Genomic DNA, 21607 nt, shown 5'->3' on the forward strand with positions numbered 1-21607 from the left:
AGTTATTCAAGCAAATCGTCAAGCATTTTTTTCTTCTTCACTTGAATATGCTGTAACTATCATGAAGGCGTTATTACCTATTTCAGTCACTGGAATATTTATTAACTCTGTCTGCAGGTAAATTCACAATTTGTACCCATGATGTCTCCATTTTCAGTCAAGTGCCAACACCTCTAGTTCAAATCATGCTAAATGCCTTTTCAGGTGACTTTTTAGTAAACATCCCTTTCAGGTGTTCTAAAATCTTGTAACTTTAATGGAAACCTCATGATTGATAAGAATTGCATCTAACATTGCATGTTTACAATGGCTTTAGACTGTGGAGGTGCACAACTCTGTCTGAAAGTAAATTCACATGTTGTACACATAATGTCTGCATTTTGGAGTCAAGTGCTGACACCTAATGGTCAAATCATACGAACTGTCTTTTCAGGCAACATTTTACTGAACATCCCTTTCAGATGTTCTAAGATCTTGTAACTTTAAAGGAATCTTATGATTGAGATGAATTGCCTCTAACATTGCATATCCATCATGGCTCTAGACTATGGAGGTGCACAACCTCTGCCCACCCCTCTCCCTGCCCAACCGCAGCCAGTGTTTCACAGTACTGTGTTCCTTCTACTAGAAAGAGACCAAAAATGTCAACTACTAATAGGGTTACAGGACACACTTTAACTCTATGAAAACCCTCAACTTAAACCAGGTCCTCAGTCTGATACTGTGAAGTTGTCTTCATATTGACTCAAGAAAACATATGCTGGAGAACTGTTTTTGCATGTAATTAACTTATCCAGATACCGGCAACTCATTTTTCGAGTAGTTACTTATTGTTGTTCTTTTTCAGATGAATACATTAGACACACTTGGCCAAACAGCTTTACACAGGGCTGCTCTTGGTGGCCACCTTCAGACATGTCGCCTTCTTTTAAGCTATGGATCTGATCCATCCATCATCTCTTTGCAAGGGTTCACAGCAGCACAGATGGGAAATGAGGCAGTGCAACAGATTCTAAATGGTGAGTCATTATGTATCCGGTTGTTTCACAAAGTGCAGACACTTCACAATATTGTGTTTTTTAATCGTGCAGGCACCGAATTGTGTTTTGTGTTAAATATGGGGTTGTAGTATTCTAAAATGGAAGATTTGATTTGTAGTTAGCTTACATCTTAGATCTTTCTAAACGCTTGGAATTGCTTTAAAAGCAGTTAATGAATTGAAAGACTATATTGTGCACCTTGTGTGTCATAAGCAGCATGCTCCCCTGCATGGTTCCACAGCCTGATTGGCCTGTAGGATTATACAGCTGGGGATCAGCTTAACTACGGAGTTGTTGGGACACTATTCTTTCTCTCTAGAATCCTCCTCTAATCTCACTCTTAATCAGTGTTCTCCTTTCTTCTAACTCCCACTCATCTCACTCACCTTGACTCCCTGAATTCCCCTTTTCCCCTTGCCCATATTATTATAGTCTCTTTTCTCTCCCTTTCCTCTTTTTTTATCGTATCTCCTCCTTTTGCCTCCTATCGCTTCCTTTTCCCACACTTTTTACATCCTTCTCCTCATCCCTGATCTCTCCAACCATTCTTTCTCTTCCCTTTCTCTCCACTCTTCCTCATTTCCACCTTCCTCCGCTTCATACCTTCCTTTTTTCTAGTCTTTGCTTGATTGCTCTTGTACTCCTTATATTCCACTGCTTCTGCAACCTATTGAGGCTGCAGAAGTTTCTTTCTAGCTTCTGGAATAACTTATACCAACAAGCATTTGCAAACTCAATAAATGTACCCGTATAATTTGATTGCTAAGTTGTTGGATCTGCCAATGCTGGTTTGTAAAATGCTGCTAAAGTAAAAGAAAACAGAAATTCAGAATTCTGGAAGCATGTTTCCTAAGATATCAAAAAAGTATTACAATAAATATTTACCATCTTTGAGAAATGCATGATTTTTCCCCCCAAAGTTTCACACTTGGGGCTCAGAACAAAATTAAAGAAGTGTGTGGCACCTGATCTAGCTTGGAAGTAAAACAGCACCAGTTGTGGTTACTTGGAAGAACATAACTGTCTAAGGAGTGCCCGAATTAAAGGGAAAATATTAGTAATTTACTTTGAACACTTGTTGGAGCTGGAATGCATGCTCTTGCCATTTGATGCTTTGCAAAAAGAACCGATGATGGATGAAGTGCTGAATCAATCAAACATTCACCCCAGTCACAGATCTGGGTTAAATCTATCGTTCTATGCATGCCATTCTAGTTTAGACCCAGCCATATGCAAATCAGTCTTGACCCTGTTCCCTATGGGAACAGTCCAGCCCGAACTGCCAGGCCAGGTCCTCCCTGGACCAGAAACAAGCATTCTAGGTTTCTATCATCTGTGTGTTTGCTTTCTCACCCTAAATGTGCCAGGAAATCTCAGACGTGGGTCCCGGGCTCACTGTGTCACAGGAGTCAAGCTAGCCTGGCTGATTAGGGTGATGCTTGTTTCCGGGCCAGCGAGGACCTGGCTTGGCACTTCTGGCTGGACTGTTCCCAAAAGGAACAGGGTCCATACTGATTTGCATATGGCTGGGTCTAAACTGGTGTGGCATGGTGAGCAAAAGAACGATGGATTTAACCCAGATCTGTTGACTGGGGGTGAATGTTTGATTTGCTCTGCATTCCACCAATCGTCTGTGTGTCTTGCATTTGGTGCTTTGCTGCAGACTTGAGAGCAGATTCAGGGCCCTCTGAGAGGAGAGCTATTTGCTGCCACTCTAAGTAAGCCTTTTGCCTCAAAGTCAGACTGAATGTAGCTGCCTGCCAATTCCCCAGTGCAAAAAGCTTTGACTTTGTGTGCCAGTACCTGAACTTTCCAGCAGTAAGTGGAAAGCAGGAGATTACTGAAAACTAACCTGACAAAGCCTGTTTTATCCTTAAATATAGCTAAAATATACCTTTTGCTGTGCTTTAACAGATGAGCTGAGAGAGGTTGGGAGCAACACTGTAGGCGCAGAGGTAGAGATGTGAGGGAAAAGCAGCACATGAGGGAAGATACAAAAAATGCACTGCTATGAAGTGCATAAAGAATAAGCAAAGAACAGTTCCCTGATGTGAGCCTTGAAGAACACAAGACCTTTCAGCCAAAAGGATAGTGAAGAAGCTATCCTCTAGGGGAATGACAAATGCAAGAAGAGTACGGAAAGTTCTTAGACCTGTCAAGCCTTACAGTGGTCTTTACCCAAACGTTTTGCTTACTTGCCTCCAATGTTTTAGATATTAGCTTCTGTTGGCGTTTGGAGTCTTTGCACTTCACCACTGCTCACCAGAGCTAAATGTCTTGAGCTCACTCCCCTAAACATGGCCTGATTAGAATATACCTGGTTGACTTATTGAATTTACTTGTTCATCCCTTGTAGAGTTTTATACAATATACAGGGGTCCTGTAAACTAAAATGCTACTAGTGGGCCTGCAGCACTTACTGTGCCACCTACCTAAAGTGCACTCTAAAACTTAACACAAGCCTGTCATTGCAGCCTGAATGCAGGGTCACATTGCCATGTTGAATTGGTCTTTAACCCCCCTTGCCAGGCCTTACACTCCTCTTTCATTACATATGTAAACCTTAAGGTATGCCCTAGGTAGCCCATAGGGAAGGGTGCTGTGTAATTGAAAGATTGGACATACTCTTCACAAGTTTTATATGTCCTGGTAATGAAAAACTCACAAATCAGTTTTTCCCTACTGTGAGGCCTACCCCTCTCATAGGATAACATTGGGGATTCCTTATTACATTTAATAAGCAGTTATTCATAATATAGAGGTGGTAGATATATTATGTTTGGTACCTATGAAGTTGTAATGATACACCCGCTTTAATGGTAAAGTCAGATGTTGCATAACCGTTTTGAAAATGCAACTTTTAAAAAGTTAACATTTTCTTGCTCTTGGCCTTTTGTAGCTGCAGCCTGTCTTGGATCACATGGCTGTGTGTAGCGGACACTTGGACGTTTGTAAATTCTTCCCAGACAGTCACACAATAGAGGGATTAGGTGTGCCTCAATGGACCATCACTGGCAGGAAGGGGGGTGAAGATGAGCACAGCCCCACTTAAACCTGAATAGACTGTGTCCTGTCTCCTCACAATAGGCCTAAGAACCCTGTATTGTCATTTTAGCCAACTTGGAGCTAGGGCAAGGGAGTCAGGAAATTCAATGCACTTCAAAGAACCTTTCCGGAAGCTACTCCTCCAGGAGAAGGGCACCAGGGTATTAAAAATAGGGCTTTCATACCGTCTCTTCAGCTCACTTCTGGACCGGGAGAGGAACTCTGAGGACTGCCTTCTGCTGAGACCTGCTGAAATTCCTGCCTTGCTGCCTGGAGCCTACATTGACCCCTCAGAGTCCATCCCTGCTGTTGAGTCCTGCATCTACACCTGCAACCAAGACTACCAGAAGTTACTTCAAGAGCTAGTTTGCTGACCTCCTGTTAAGAGCCACAGGAACATAACAGGCTTCTACCATCTTGAACCCGCACCTGTACCCACCCTGATTAGACTTGCTAGTGGTTTCTAGGATCCTTAGACCATAGTCCATGCAAGAAACTCTTCGTACTGGGACTTTGTACGTTTTGTGTGAATAGCTTTCATGTTTGGTCCCAGTTGCTGCTCTTGTTAGATTAGAAACTGCACAGCATGTCATGTGATGTCACTGATCATGTCATGAATGATGTAATATGTGACATGATCAGCAGTGGATTGCGGGTGCGCGATATATAGTTAGTGCAACTAACTATATATGAAATTTCAATGGTTTTGTGTGAGTAAAATAAGGTTTTGTAAATGTTAATTCCTAACTATATATGGTCTATAACCCATGGTTTTTTCAGTGAATTTTCAAGGTTTTGTAAATGCTAATTCCTAACTATATATGGTCTATAACCAATGGTTTTTTCGGTGAATTTCAATGTTTTTTTAATAGCAAATATCAAAAGCTTTAAAATGTCAAGTACGTGGTAGGTAAAAACATTTTCGTATTTATGCACGCTGATGTGCTTTGAACGCTGCCCCCCCCTCCTCTTTTCTTTTAGGGGTATTCTCTCTTTGCAGATAGTGAAGGGTAGGTAACGCAGGCCTTTGCCCCCGTTGTAATCCGTCGTGCCTGCTTCCCTCTCCATTTGATTTATTGTTATCCTAGCATTTATTGTTTTGGAATTGGTTCTCTTTGGTTCATTCTCTATTTACAAACAAGCACAGAGTCGCAATACTCTGTTTAGTCTTTGCAGATAGTGAAAAATCGTTAAAAAAACAAAAGGAATCAAGCAAAATCAGTAGGCCACTAATGGGATCTCTTTTTGACCTCGCAAAAAAAAACCATTAGGAACAACCCCTCATAAGAAATACGAAACTAGTGAGAGGAACTGAGCTCGACACCATGATGGCTGCAAGACAGCTCGGCTCCGCCGCCCACCCCGCCCAAAATAACGACAAACCCTATGCAAATATTATAAATATATACAATACACCAGCAAAGTAACAGGGTAAAATGTTTTATTAAATAACTATTTACATGGTAGCCTGCTGCAACATCGATCCAAATGCATGCCGCCATTCCCGGGATTTCTCCTACCCCCTCCTCAAGTCTTGTTGCCCTGATGTGGCCTAAGATCGCCCCCGACATAGGCGGCCGGCTCCCGGGGTCAGGCGGAACTTTTTGCCTTTTAGTGACTCTTCCACAATCCGTTTGACCTGAAGACACGTCCTGCGGTGCCCTAGTCCGACCATCACATATTCCTGCGCCAGGAGACAGCGTGGGGTGCACTAGAAGGGAGAGGCTGCGCGAACGAGCCTCCCCCACCTCCCCAGGTGGAGGTTTCTCAGCTACACCCCAGCGCTTCACGCAACCAGCTGACTTGCGCCCGCTCTTCCGGAACAGTGCCTCCCTCGGCCAGCTGAATTGCGCCTGCTCCACACCTTGTCCCACAATCTGTTTGACCTGAAGACACGTCCTGCGGTGCCCTGGTCCGACCATCACATATACCTGCGCCAGGAGACAGCGTGGGGTGCACTAGAAGGGAGAGGCGGCGCGAACGAGCCTCCCCACCTCCCCAGGTGGAGGTTTCTCCGCTACACCCCAGCGCTTCACTCGACCAGCTGACTTGCGCCCGCTCTTGCGACACAGTGCCTCGCTCGGCCAGCTGAATTGCGCCTGCTCTTGCTATTACGTCTCACCCACCATCCAACGGAATTGCACCCAATCTTGCGGTACAGCGACAGGCGGCTGCTACGGAGCTCACGAAATGGCGGTCGGCTCCACAGACTTGGGCCTGGCCTGCAAGGATGGCTCTGGGCAACCGTGGAACTCGGACGCTTGACTGCGAGGGCATGGGCCCCATTCCCAGAAGAGTCCCCTCAGCCTTGAAGATTCTACAACAGTCACCGGGACCCCCGACTCCCGCAGACTTCCGGTGGGGAGCGACTGCCATGATTGCTCGCGGAATGGCCACGACGTAGCCACGGGGTGCTCTCATGCTGACGCCAGCTTCAATCTGAAACATCCAGAAACACTGTAGACTACCAATTCGATCAGTTCCGGTGGAGCCCCAACGTGACCCGGTAGAGAAGAACTTGCCCTCCCCTCTTTGACTGAAGGTTCTTGTTGCCTGTCCCTTCTGTTGTCATTTAACAGAACTTTTTGGACTGCTGAAAGGGGTTCTGTTCCGACCGCTGGTTGGTGGAGACATTTTGACTATATTCTGGACCTGCGTTGTCGCGTAATGCGTCATATGACGCGCCGTGTTAACGCACCCGGAAGTGCTCCGGTGCGCGAGGCGCAGCTTCCCGGAAGCGATCCAGGGCGCGGCGCGCATCGCGTAACGTAAGCATAACAGGTCATGTGACTTGTTAATAAAACTTTTCATTGGTTCATTTTACTTTTGTTTTTCTAATGATGGAAGGCTTGGTCATATGACCTAAAAATAACACTTCATTAGTTTAGAAACATTTTTTTCCCAAATGATGAAAGCCCCACCTTTTTTTTTCTCACTCTGACTTGTAAAGCAAAGAACCTAGATGCATTTACAGTTTATCACTAACAATGTTCCAGGCTAATGTATTTTCCCGGGAAATTTACAACTGTCCTGCAAGTAAAATATTCCTATTTCGAGAAAAAGGGCGTTTCTTCGTCCCATGAGGGAGACGTTGAACAAAAGAGGCTCGACCTGCTGTCTTAGTCGCTGATAGGCATGAATATCGGATTCTTATCGATCACTTTATGTTGCAGGAGTGGAAAACACAACAGCCCTTGACCATTTATCTTTACTGCTTTCCTGCGTATTATACCTTTTAACAATCATGTAATCGGGCTGCTTTATTTCACTTGCCTTTTACTGATTCGAAAACAGTGGCTATTATTCAAAACGTTACCAATCTAGGTACTACTACCATGTTTTGTTTTAAAAACCTTTATTGTGAAAATGTCAGTATACAAATACGGGCCTACAACCACGTGGGCCGGCCACGGAGCAAACTGTAATCGTATATGATGAGGGGACATTTACACTGTAGAAGAACGTAACGGGCGACCCATTAGGTTGCAAGAACTAAGGTGTCTAACAGTTGCGGAATCGGTGGACGTACATTTTATAATTAAAGTACGACAGGGCCAGTTACAATAAAATTATCTAGATATACATTTGCGGGCAAGTACCATGGGTGACGTTAATTCGAACTTTCAATAGTACAGTAATCAATAACACATCAGAACTTAATATCAATAGGGATGTCCAAATGTTCAATCAGTACTCGTCCCCGCCCGCCATGTGCTTCAAAACTGCATACGTATCTCGTGATATCAAGGCTGGACAACCAGTGCACAAAAGGGAGTTACGAGTCCCATTTATTCTGGCGCCATTTTGGGCGAGGCTGGGCAGGTCCAGGATATAGTCAAAATGTCTCCACCAACCAGCGGTCGGACCAGAACCCCTTTTGGCAGTCCAAAACTGTTCCGTTAAATGACAACAGAAGAGATAGGCAACAAGAACCATCAGTCAAGAGGGGACGCTTTCGGGAATGGGGCCCATGCCCTAGCAGGCAAGCGTCCGAGTTCCAAGGTGTCCCAGGGCCATTTTAGTGGACCAGGCCCAAATCCAAAGAGCCGGCCGCCATTTTGAGAGTCCTGTTGCAGCCGCCTATCGCTGCACCGCAAGAGTAAGCGCAATTCAGCTGGATGGTGGGCGAGACGCTGTAGCCGCAAGAGCGGGCGCAACTCAGCTGGATGGCGGGTGAGGCACTGTGCCGCAAGAGCGGGCGCAATTCAGCTGGATGGTGGGTGAGGCACTGTGCCGCAAGAGCGGGCGAAACTCAGCTGGATGGAGGGTGAGGCACTGTGCCGCAAGAGCGGGTGGAACTCAGCTGGATGGCGGGTGAGGCACTGTGCCGCAAGAGCGGGCGAAACTCAGCTGGATGGCGGGTGAGGCACTGTAGCCGCAAGTGCGGGCGCAACTCAGCTGGATAGCGAGTGAAACGCCAAGGGGCGCCCCATTGCAGCTGAGGTGCCTCTACCTGGGGAGGCGGGAGAGGCCCGTTTGCGCCGCCTCCCCCCCCTCCCCCCCCTCCCCTCCCCCCCCCCCCCCCCCCCGGGGCACCCCACGCCGTCTTTCGGCGCAGCATTGTAGGATGGCCACACCAGTTTAACTTGCTGGACACCACCTCAGTGCCATCCGGATCTCGGCGCGTTGTGCTGCCTTCAGCCTATTCGCACATCGGTCCGCTACTGACGCCGCCTCACAGGCCAACGGATTTTGTAGGCTTTTTATAGCCCAAAGCCGCATAACAGGTCATGTGACTTGTTTATAAAACTTTTCTTTGGTTCATTTTACTTTTGGTTTCCTAATGATGGAAGGCTTGATCATATGACCTAAAAATAACACTTTTCATTGGATTGGAACATTTTTTTTCCCCAAATGATGAAAGCCCCACCTTTTTTTTTCTCACTCGGCAGTCCAAAAAGGTTCCGTTAGATGACAACAGAGGGGACAGGCAACAAGAACCATCAGTCAAAAGAGGGGAGGGCAAGTTCTTCCCTACCAGGTCACGTTGGGGCTCCACCGGAAGTCATCGAATTGGTAGTCTACAGTGTTTCTGGATGTTTCAGACTGAAGCTGGCGCCAGCATGAGAGCACCACCATCTCGTGGCTCCGTCGTGGCCATTCCGCAAGCAATCATGACAAAAGTTCCCCACCGAAAGCCTGCGGGAGTCCGGGCCCCGATGACTTTTGTAGAATCTTCAAGGCTGAGGGGACGCTTTCGGGAATGGGGCCCATGCCCTAGCAGGCAAATGTCCGAGTTCAAATGTGTCCCAGGGCTATTTTAGTGGACCAGGCCCAAATCCGAAGAGCCGGCCGCCATTTTGAGAGTCCTGTGGCAGCCGCCTATCGCTGCACCGCAAGAGTGAGCTCAACTCAGCTGGATGGCGGGTGAGGCGCTGTAATAGCAAGAGCAGGCGCAATTCAGCTGGCCGAGCGAGGCACTGTGTCGCAAGAGCGGGCGCAACTCAGTTGGATGCCAAGGGGCGCCCCACTGCAGCTGAGGAGCCTCCACCTGGGGAGGCCCGTTCGCGCCGCCTCCACCCACCGGGCGCCCCACGCCGTTTTTCGGCGCAGCATTGTAGGATGGCCAGACCAGTGCGGCAACTTGCTGGACACCACATCGGTGCCGTCCTGATCTCGGCGCGTTGTGCTTTCTTCGGCCTATTCGCACAACGGTCCGCTACTGACGCCACCTCACAGGCCGACGGATTTTGCCGACTAAAAGACAGACCAAAGCAGCCCATTGTTTCTTTGAGATGGATGTTGCAGCAGGCTGCCATGTAAATAGTTGTTTAAAATGTTTTTTTTTTAACGTGTTTACGTTGTTGGAGCGTTGTATATATTTATAAGTTATTAAAGTGTTATAATCCTACTACTTTGTTGGAGTGCTATATATTTTTAATGTGACACATAATTGTGAAGACTTTGATGTACAAAAAGGCATCCCTGGAATCTTCCGCTTCAGGCTCGGTCCCACACACCCTTACAGTGAGAATCCCCTCCCCAATCACAATACAGGATCGTTATCAGATAGTAGGAACGCGTGTGGTGTGACGGATCTCATGGGGTGGGGGCCTTGATCTACTGTAACTCCTTTGAAGAGGGGTGATTCTTTACAGTTGGGGCCATAAACTACATCCGCAGGGCTAGGTGATAGCCTGGGACCAGCCTGGACACAGAGGAAGAGGAGTGTCAGAGGGTGCGGTAGTGAATAGGGTGAAAGGGAGGTGTTGGGCGGGCACAGGGTGTGATTCTCAGGGAAGAGCAGCGCAGATGGGAGGAGGTTTATGGCCCATGCATGAGAGATAGAGCGTGCGTGACCAGTGCGTGGGGGAGATGCTTGCGAGGGTGGGGAGCCATGCTGAGGATCGGCGGCGTGCAGAGAGTGGGTCTGGTCAAGGCATCTAAAATGGCTGCCGTGCACGACAAAAGTGTGGCATTGGAAAAAAGGCAAGATGGCGCAGACAATGTTTATCAATACGGATTAATTTATAACAATTATTTTTAACAATATATTCACTCGCAGTGACAAAATGGCGGTCAACACTTCCTGATTTCCTTCGAATCAAACGTTAACAGACGTCACGCAGCAAAAAAAAAAAAATCCGCTCACGTGCAGCCGCTGGAAGACATGTATCAACATATATGAGCATCTTCAGCCACCCTCAGAAAACATAGGGGGTCAGGATACGTCTCCCGTACCCCCTTATACCCATTTCCCACATTGTTTTTCCTCCATCTTGTAACTTAATTAAAACGAAACACAAAATGGCGAATTCCCGTTTCGCTACCGGTTCGCGACCGGAAGCGCTTCTACCGCGAAAAATCAAATTTTTTTTATTTGCCCCACGGGACCCTTTAATAACCCCAACATCATTCCTAGGGGGTCAAGAGGGGTCTACCTTGCCCCCTTTCATTAAATTCCCCCTTCGTTTTTCTCCTCCTCTTGTCTCTCGATCATACCGAGAGACAAGATGGCGGCCGTTCCGGACTGTTTAGAATGTTGACAGACACCGGAGAGCCAATCCGCTTCGCAAAGTTCGTTACGCGAAAAGTACGCGAACCGGAGCGCTACCCGGGACGCTGTCGCAGATATATCTGTTTTTTAAAACGTTAATTTCTCAAAATCCACTGGAGCACATATATTGAGACCTAGCAAAGGCACATCGGGCTAACAGTCCCTACAATTTTGCCAAGTTTCGTGCAAATCCATTCAGCCGTTCGAGCTAAAAGTGAGGCCAACCGCCCTATGGAAAAATGAATGGGAAAAACGCGTTTTGGGACCCCCTTTTTTCTCGGCCCCCCCTTGACGAAACCCCCCCCCCCCCCCAAATTTTCAGGGGCTGCTCAGAAACAAAATGTGCCATTTTCCTGAAAATTTCAGCCGATTCCGTCCACAAACGCCGAAGTTATTAGACATAGAATTTTCAAAAGTCCCATAGAGAAAAAATCCTAACTATATATACCTACTAGCGACCGCCAGTAGGTAATATATATATATATATATATATATCTCAAACAAAATCCTTTTAGCAAGTTCATGTTAGATATATATATATATATATATATATATATATATATATATATATATATATATATATATATATATATATATACACACACACACACAATTGAGATAACGTTGTGGTGTGCGGCTAATTCTCTTTGGCAGGGAGAAGCTTGGGACATATTCAACGGTTTGGTTCTGCCGTAATGCGACGCACCACCAACAAGAGCGGCGTGTTTGCCCGACAATGAACCATGTTGTAAGCTCGTGAAAGCGATAAGGGCAACAGGCAGCCACTGAAGACCAACTTCGGCATGGTTATCAGCAGTCATTGAAAATACACTGTGGAGACACAAAGTTCTAAACTGCAACAGCAATGAGAAACAATTTTAAGACATCACCCACTGGAGGAATTAGAAGCAAGGGGCAGCCAAAACTGCAATTACCAGCATGCAGCATGTCAAACCCACCGAGGGTGTCCACTAGAGGGCCAAGACCTATAAACAATTTGTGCAATCGACTTGCCGGTTTCCTGCTCAGCATCATGATGACAATGGCGTTCCTTTGAAAAGGGGCGATGGAGACCGAAACATGTCAGGACTTTGCCGATGCTGTGCAGTTATTAAAACAATTGAGATAACATTGTGGTGTGCGGCTAATTCTCTTTGTAATGTAATGATGTCTTGTAAAGCACATGAATCACCCCACATGGGGTATCTCCGCGCTGTAGACCGCTGGGGAACCCGTCCTGGCTTTCCCTGTGAGATGGTCCCTACTGGGTATCGCCAAGGTGAAAACTGGCATCCCCGGCGTATGTGGGGGGCCGTTGTGGAGATGAGGCAAGCTAATGCCCAGAGTTGCTGAGTTTGATCCCTGGTTAGAGTAGGCACCGAGGATAGAATTATCGAGTCCATGACCCTGCCGCGTCGGGAATTGAACCCTGGTCCCGGGCCGTCGTCTGCTTCCGGGTCTGCCGCTTCTAACCAGTGAGCCACACCACTCCACTTTTTGGAAGGGAGAAGCTTTAATATAGCTCTTACTACCCCTGACGAGGCGTCAAAGTGCTTTTTCGGCGAGTATCGCGCTACTCCGGGATCCATAGAGGATTAGTGTTGAATTAGTATAGTGAAACATGCAAGTACATTTAAAGTGGTGGATAGGTTAGTCGGCTATTTAGATTTGGAATGATAGCAGAAGGATAGAGGAGGACAAAGGTTTGTATTTATATAGCGCTTGTTGACGCACGCTATTCAGGAAGCCTACTAAGGATTAGTGGTGAATTAATATGGTGAAATATGAAGTAATCTCAGTGGTGGATATTAGTCAGGTTCGAGGCATGTGGGCTGCTGAATTCATATCTGCGCATAGATCGCCGCCTAGTGTTGGGTCCGGATGATTGCACATTGTTGTCCTGGAAGAGTCTTCGAAGTATCACGAGATAGGTGGCTCCTCCCGTGAACTTCAGTGCGCATGGGCATCCTCTCCATCCCCAGATTGTTTTTTTCCGCCACTGGGTTCGGATGTATATTGGTTAACTCAAGTTCGGAATAGATAAAAAACTTTATATTTTGCCAAAAGGCCTTTAGTTATAGTCGGTATTGTCTTTGCGATCGGTGCCCAGTACTTGTTCCAGCTCTTTCCTCGAGCCGGATGTCAAGAAGAGCCGCGTGGCTTTTCAGCACTTAAGGCCCGGTCGACGCCAGAAGCCTTATGGACGATCCATTATGGAACGGAGCCCGTTCAAGAGATGTCCCGTTTGCAACTCCAAGTATCCTCACATCGATGTCCACCCGGTGTGCAACAAGTGCCTGTCTCCGGATCACGATGAAACCAGCTGTATGGCTTGTTCTCGGTTCCGCTCCAAGAAGACTATTCGCCTTCGACGCGCAGCGCGGAAGGAGGCCCAGCAGACTGCACCCGACCCGGTGAACATCTTCGATGCCGAGGAAGATGAGGGAGCCGAGCAGGAAGTTCAAGAGAACTTGTCTGATCCTGCATCGGAGATAGACTCCAGTTACGACGCAGATGTGGAAGTGGAAATGGTCGATAATGAAGACGTCGTCGAAGACGTCGAAGACGTAGGAGACGACGATGAGGCCCTTGGGGCTGTGGAAGATAGCTCAAGCGAGGAGCTAGGCCCAACCGTTGGTACGGGGGCCGCGACCAAAACACTCGATAAGGGTCAGGTCGAGGGATCGCCACACGGCCTTACCCGAGATCAAATGCTTGGTTCTACAGCCTCGCCTCAAGGCCCGGCTACGGACATTTCCAACGAGCCATCGGTTGACCGATCGAAATCGGAACCAAAAGCGTCGGTGTCTAAAAAACAAAAGCACCAGAATCGAAACCGAAAGTGCGTATTACCTTGGTCGGATCGAAGACTTCTGAACCATTGGCACCGACGAAACAGAAGAGTGTTATCGACCCGGGGAGCCGAAGGCCGGGGCACCGAAGAAAATGGTCAAGGACGTCGACCCGAAGAAGTCTGCGCCAAAGGCCGTAGACACTAACAAGGGACTCGGAACTCAGAACGTTCTCGATCCTAAACGTCGACTCGACAAGGCTAAGGGCAGTAAAGACCTCGAGTCCACGACTAACAGTGGCTCTAAAGACCCCGTCGAGTCAACACAGCCATCCGCCTCTTTTTCGAGGCAGGTGTCTGACTCGTTGCAACGCATTAAAGCGAAGGCTATTGCGGTCGGACCGAAGGCCACTCCACCCCTGAAGCCAGTCAGTAAACCTCCAAAGTCGTCGGCACCGATTCAGTTCACACTGCCGCCGAAAGTGGTACCTAAGGCATTCGCCCCTAAGACGGGCGTCGAAGCGGCCTAAAAGGTGTCCATGGGACTGAAGCCTACAACTACGGAAGGGGCCACCAAGCATCGACAGCCTCCGCAGGAAGATCAGTCGAGGCAATTCATTGACGCTGAGACTGGTAGACTTTCCATTTTCAAGTGAAAGATCGCCCCGGAACAACCTATGGAGTCATATAAAATTCCATTGAAGAAAAAGAGGGATTCTGCTACGTCACCTCTTCTTTTTGAGCCTATACCACCACATGGACAAGACACTGCTTCTATTTCACCCACAAACTCAGATGTGGATGTAGGGGATGGTGACAATGAGGATTACAGTTATCCTTTAGATACTGATCCAGAATATCACACTGAACCCTAGACAGACGCTGTTGACCCAGGGGATCCACAAAATGCCCCGGACAGTCATGTCTAGCTATTAAAACATCACCTACAGAAGACACGGCTGCGTTTAATGCACTTATTGAGAGGGCAGCAAAAAATCATGATTTCCAGCTCCATGCTGACCCTATTGAAGAGGACTTTTTATTTGACACCTTCTCAACCTCAGAGAGAACTGTCAAGACTCTACCCATGCTAAAAGGTGTCCTAAAACATGCTAGGAGACACCTTTAGGGAGACCACAAGGGCAAGGGTAATAAACCCCAAAATTGAGAAGAAATACAAATTAGCACCTGTGGACCCTACGTATGTCAAGGGACAGTTGCCGTTGGACTCTTTAGTTTCCAATGCCCGTAAAAGAGCGAACTCACAAACAACGGGTGATGCACCTCCCCCTGACAAAGAATCTAAAGTGCTAGAAGCATCGGGGAAAAGGGTGGCAGCTCAAGCGGCCAATATCTGGCGAATCTCCAACACACTGGCACTCTTAGCCAGATATGACAGGGCTCATTATGATACACTCGAGGCCCTGTTACAACACTTGCCAGATGAGTATAAGGAGGCAGCAGAGATGCTAATACAAGAAGGGAAACTTATATCAATTAAGTGTGCGCTGGACGCAGCAGACACTGCAGCCCGGGCGATTAATACAAGTGTGATGTTACGACGAAATGCCTGGCTGAGAATCTCCGGCTTCAAGCCCGAGATACAAACCACCATACTCAATCAGCCGGTTGACCCTGATCACTTATTTGGCCCAGAGGTGGACACCACCTTAGAAAAAATTAAGAACGACACAGAGACTGCATGGGGGCTCTACAGTCGCAGAAGTTCAGGGGTGGTTCTTTTCGTCGCTCCAACAGTAGAGGAGCTTCCAGAGGCCAGCTGTCCCAGCAGACACAATACAGTAAAGGAGGCACGCTAACCACCTACAACAAGCACAATAGGGGTGGCTATCGTGGAAACAGCACCAAGGGCAGAGGTCGTGGAAACAGCTCCCGATCCTCCGCCACTAGCAAACAGTGACGTCTTGTCACTGCCCCCGACCATACCACTCCGGTCGGGGGGAGACTACAACAGTTCCTGCCGGTCTGGAAATCCATCACTACAGACAGGTGGGTGAGGCAGCTTATCCAGTACGGTTATTGTCTGGAGTTAACATCCACTCCACCCAACATACCCCCATGACACCATCCTATGTCCGCAGAGCATTTATAATTATTGCAGCAGGAGGTAGTCAGCATGCTGCAAAAGGGAGCCATAGAGCTCATGCCTGTGGAACAAAAAGGTACAGGGGTGTACTCTCTGTACTTCTTGATCCCAAAAAAGGACGGGTCCCTCAGACCCATACTGGACCTCAGGCCCCTAAACCAGTACATTCTATCAGAACACTTTAACATGCTCACATTACAGCAGGTTCTACCGTTACTCAGTCAGGGAGATTTCCTCGCAACACTAGATCTGAAGGATGCATATTTCCATATACCGCTACACCTGTCACACAGAAAATATTTCAGGTTTACCATTCAGGATCCGCATTATCAGTTCAAGGTCCTCCCTTTTGGAGTGACGACAGCACCCAGGGTGTTTACCAAGTGCCTGGCGACAGTGGCTGCACACCTACGGAGACAGAACGTTCACGTCTACCCTTATCTGGACGACTGGCTTATACAGACAGTCGGCCCAGCAATGTGCCGCCCACATGTCCCACACCATTCACCTTCTTCACTATTTGGGGTTTTCACTGAATTATCCAAAGTCCCACCTTCAGCCCGCCCACGTACGACAGTACCTGGGCGCGACAATAGACACTCTGGCTGCCAAAGCACAGCCAAATTCAGTGAGGATCAACAGCATGCAATTGCTGATAGGGAAATTCAAACCACAACACTCGCTTCCGGCTCAAGTGTTCATGCAGTTGATAGGCATGATGGCCTCCTGCATCTTCATAGTCCTGCACGCGAGACTACACATGCGTCCGCTTCAGGAGTTCTTAGCACGTCAGTGGAATCAGGCTCACGGACAATTGAAAGACCTAGTGTTGGTGACCGGTCGCGCGTACAACTCTCTGCATTGGTGGAATCCACAAAACCTTTGCAGGGGCCGACCGTTCCAGGAGCCTGTGCCACAGATTATACTGACGACGGACACATCTCTCCAGGAATGGGGAGCTCATGTACTCCACTACACAGTGCAGGGACTATGGACAGCACAGCAGAAGAGGATGCACATCAACCTTCTGGAACTGCTGGCTATCTTCATGGCAATGAAAGCATTCAAAGTACATTTGTGCAACAAGGTTGTGTTGATCCGGACGGATAACATGACAGCCATGTACTATATATAGAAGCAGGGAGGTACACACTCCACAGTTGTCACATCTGGCTCAGAGCATGTGAAAGTGGGCCATTCAGAGAAACATCTTCCTCATGGCAGAACACCTCCCAGGCAACGACAATCAGATGGCGGACCTGCTCAGCAGGCACAGCCACCAGATGCACGAGTGGGAGATACATCCATCAGTACTCCAACCGTACTTCCAGCAGTGGGGTCATCCAGAGATAGACCTGTTCGCCACAAGGGAAAACGCATAATGCCAAAGCGTTGCCGCCAGGTTCCCACACCCACAGTCGCAGGGAAACGCGATATGGATGAACTGGTCAGGCATATTTACGTACGCTTTTCCCCCAGCACCACTAATACGGCTGGTGGCACGCAAGCTGAAGTAACACTCGATGACTCTCATCCTGGTTGCTCCAACGTGGGCACGCCAACCATGGTACACCATGTTTCTAGAACTCTCCGTGGAACCGCATCAGAGGCTGCACCTCACGCCCAGGCTTTTGACGCAGAACCATGGTGACATTCAGCATCCAGATCCGCAACAGCTCAACCTGGCGATCTGGCTCCTGAGGTCTTAGAATTTGGTTACCTCAACCTGCCTCCTGACTGTATGGATATCATAAGGGAGGCAAGAAAGCCCACCACTAGAGCATGTTACGCGGCGAAATGGAAGCGGTTTGTCATTTATTGTGCCAACAACTACATTAATCTGCTAGATGCATCTACTCACAACATCATCTGTTATCAGTTACACCTATACAAATGCAATCTGGCCTACGCTTCCATTCGTATACATTTGTCCGCAATAGCAGCTTATCTCCAAAACAGGCAGCATCTCTCACTTTTCAGAGTGCCTGCCATCAAAGTTTTTCTGAAGGGACTCAAACGAGTTTTTCCTCCCCGACACCCACCAGCACCTGTATGGAACCTGAATGTGGCCCTCACCAGACTGATGGGTCCACCTTTTGAGCCTCTACACTCATGCGAGATACAATTCTTGACGTGGAAAGTGGCTTTCCTAATAGCAATCACATCTCTACGACGAGTTAGTGAACTTCAGGCACTAACTATTCAGGAGCCATTCATACAGATTCACTCCAACTGGGTGGTACTACGCACTAACCCTAAGTTTCTGCCTAAAGTGGTTTCGCAGTTCCATATGAATCAAACTATAGAACTGCCAGTGTTCTTCCAAAATCCTGAGTCAGTGGCAGAGAGAATGCTCCACACACTAGACGTCAAAAGAGCTCTAATGTATTACATAGATGGGACAAAAGATTTTAGGAAAACAAAAGAACTGTGTGTTGCCTTTTCACCACAGCACAAAGGCAACCCCATTTCCAAAGCAGGTATAGCCAGGTGGATCGTTAAGTGCATACAGATTTGCTATCAAAAGGCTAAGCGCACATTATTGGTTCCCCCAAGAGCCCACTCCACACAAAGGTTGGGGGCCTCCATGGCTTTCCTTGGAAACATTCCTTTAGAGGAAATCTGTAGAGCAGCCACATGGTCTACCTTACACACATTTACAAAACACTACTGCGTAGATGTGCACTCCAAACAGCAGGCAGCTGTAGGGCAGGCTGTTCTAAAAACACTTTTTCAGACTGCTGCAGCTGGCACGGGCGGCCGCCGCTAATGGAGGGACTGCTATATATTCTATGCACAGATATGAATTCAGCAGCCCACATGCCTCGAACGGAATATGCTACTTACCAGTATGCATCTGTTCTTGGCATGTAGGGCTGCTGACATTCATATCGCCCGTCCTCCTCCCCGGCGCCTGTAGCGGCTGCAGCACTCAGAATTACTCTTAGCATGGTCATCACTTACTGTATTACACTCCGTCTCTTCCACAATGGCGAAAAACAATCTGGGGATGGAGAGGATGCCCATGCGCACTGTAGTCCAGGGGAGGAACCACCTATCTCGTGATACTTCGAAGACTCTTCCAGGACAACAATGTGCAATCATCCGGACCCAACACTAGGCGGCGATCTATGCACAGATATGAATGTCAGCAGCCCTACATGCCAAGAACAGATGCATACTGGTAAGTAGCATATTCGTTACTTGGAGTGAGAAGGATAGCAGAGGGATAAAAGGGGAAGAAAGATTTGCATTCATATAGCACTTGTTACCCCTGATGGGTGTTAATCGCTTTTCTGGTGAGTAGCACGCCACTTAGGAACCCATAAAGGATTACTGTTAAATTAGTTTAGTAAAAAAATATTAAGTAATTTGAGTAGTGGATATGTTATTCAGTTATTTGGGTAGTGTATTAGTATAGTTTAATATGGAATTTGAGAAGTGAACATGTTAGTCTGGTAATTTCGATTGAAAAGGATAATGGCAGGATAACAGTGAAAGATTTTTTTAAATATTTTAATTCTTAGCAATAGGAGGAGGCCTTTGGATGAGTAAAAAGGAGTTTTGGAGGGGAGGATTCAGAGGGAAGAGCTAGAAAGGTTTGTTTTAGGGGATCAGTATAGTAAAAGAGGTGTCGGATGATACATGGAGGGGTAGAGTAGGAAAGAGTCTAGAAAGGGTTATTTTGGCAATCATAGTAGTGGAATGGGGTTTGGGATAAATGAGAGAGTGGATGTAGAGGATATATTGATAGATGTATAGGATGAGAGATAGGGTAGTGCATTGGAAGGAGTAGTAGAAGAAGTTTGAGATGAGTTAGAACGTTGGGCTAGAAGATATATTGAACAAAGTATAGGCTGAGAAATAGGGTAGTGCATTGGAAATGCTAAATTAGAAGAAAGTGATAAATATGTAGATCCATAATTACATTGAAAGTATGTGTTGCAAAAGTTACAAAGTGTAGTGGTGTGCAGTGTGTGTGTTGTGCGTTAGTGTTATTATGGTAGAAGGGAGAGGAGGGTGTTTGTTGGGCAACTGATGGAAGGTCTGTTGGGTGTAATTACAGCAGAGAGAGTGTGTCTGAATGGGATGTAGTTATGTATGGTGTTGATTGGTGTTGTTAGTGATGATTGTATTGGTTAGTGGTATAGGATAAAGTACTGTTTGTAGGTGATGGTGGATATGTGTGGTAGTTGGGATAGTAGGGTGTGTAGATGTGGTTTGGTTGGGTTTGTAGTGCAGGCTGGTATATTAATCTGTGCATACTGTTGTGCATGGTGTACATTTGGTGTGAGTGTGTTTCTCTGTTGGTGGATGTGGATGGTGTGGGCTGGGTATTGCTAAATGAGAAAAAAGGCAGCATTTCTGACCCTAGTCCCGACCAGGCTCAAACAGGAAACTGCCCTTGTCCTCTCTGCCCTTGTCCTTGACGCCGGGGCTGAGACGCCCTAAGCCTGGCCTTTTTTATAGCCCTAGTAATCAGGTGACCCCTTCAGCAAATGGAAACCCTAGCCCTAACACTATCCAATCACAACACTAGCCCTAAAATCTAGAAACCAATAGGAGACCAGGACCTTACAGCCAATCTTAGCCCTAGTACAAGCACCCAATTAGTTCTAAAACCCTGATCTCTATGTCCAATAAAGGCCCTAGCCCTACCAGTAGTCCCAAAACAAGTCCATGCAACCAATGGCACAGGTAGTCCTAGTCCCTACTTCCAATAGAAAGTCTAACCCTACTCTAAATCCCACACCTAGTCCAGCAAGCAATCACACCAGAAGCCCTAATTGTTACTTCCAATTAAAGGTCTAACCCTAGCCCTAGTCCCACCCTACTCCCAATAACCTAGGAAGCCCTAGTCCCTACTTCCAATAGAAATCCTAACCATAGGCCCAACCCTACAATGATTGAATCACAGACCCAGAAACCAATCAGAACCCTCAAATACCCAACCAATGAGGACATTAACCCTAATCCATTAGAAACACCAGATACAACCACCAATCAAGTGTAGACATGTACCAACCACTAGCAGACCATATAAGGTCCCAGCGACATCCGTCAAGGTTTGCTGGCCATGGAGTTGGAAGCGGATTCTCGTGTTCAGAATCTCCTTTGAGACAGACGAGCTCAATCCACACTTTGGACTTCAGCAGGTAGGGCCTCACGAACTTGAAATCTAACAATACTGTTTGAATAAAACTTTACTCCCCCTGCTGGCCAAAAAACGAAGTGCACAGGCCCTAGTAAAACAGTTTAAACAGCTCACAGAAGCACCCTTTGATGTAGAAGAAATCCCTGTTGCTAGAGGGGTGGGGGGGGGGGCAGGGGTGCTGGTTTCACTAGCTTGTGGAAACAAAATGGTGGCTGGGAGTGCACTGTTTTAACATACAGGTCTTAGCACAGAGCAAAGGAGAAATTTGGAGGGAAAACAGAATTGTCACGAAGGAATGAGCGGGACAAACTACAGAGGTTGGACTGCAAATCCCACAATTCAACACACTAAATGGAGGCAATCCTGGGCAGGGAAAACCACAAATTTAAAACACAACACAGGTGATAAAATATGTAATTACAGGCAGGCTACAACTACAACTTTTAACTGTAACCACCACAGGCATAGACAG

General features: G+C 47.2%; 1 protein-coding gene across 1 annotated transcript in view; it reads left to right on the forward strand.

Moving 5' to 3' along the window:
- The window catches only part of TNKS (tankyrase), a 700580-nt gene that overhangs the window by 250522 nt on the left and 428451 nt on the right, over positions 1-21607 (forward strand). Inside the window, exon 13 of the mRNA XM_086961923.1 lies at positions 848-1019. Coding sequence (XP_086818049.1) covers positions 848-1019 — 172 coding nt within the window. The remainder of the gene's footprint in view (positions 1-847; positions 1020-21607) is intronic.

Source organism: Lissotriton vulgaris, chromosome 3_1 (genome assembly GCF_964263255.1).
Source record: "Lissotriton vulgaris chromosome 3_1, aLisVul1.2, whole genome shotgun sequence".
Classification (NCBI taxonomy): Eukaryota; Metazoa; Chordata; class Amphibia; order Caudata; family Salamandridae; genus Lissotriton; species Lissotriton vulgaris.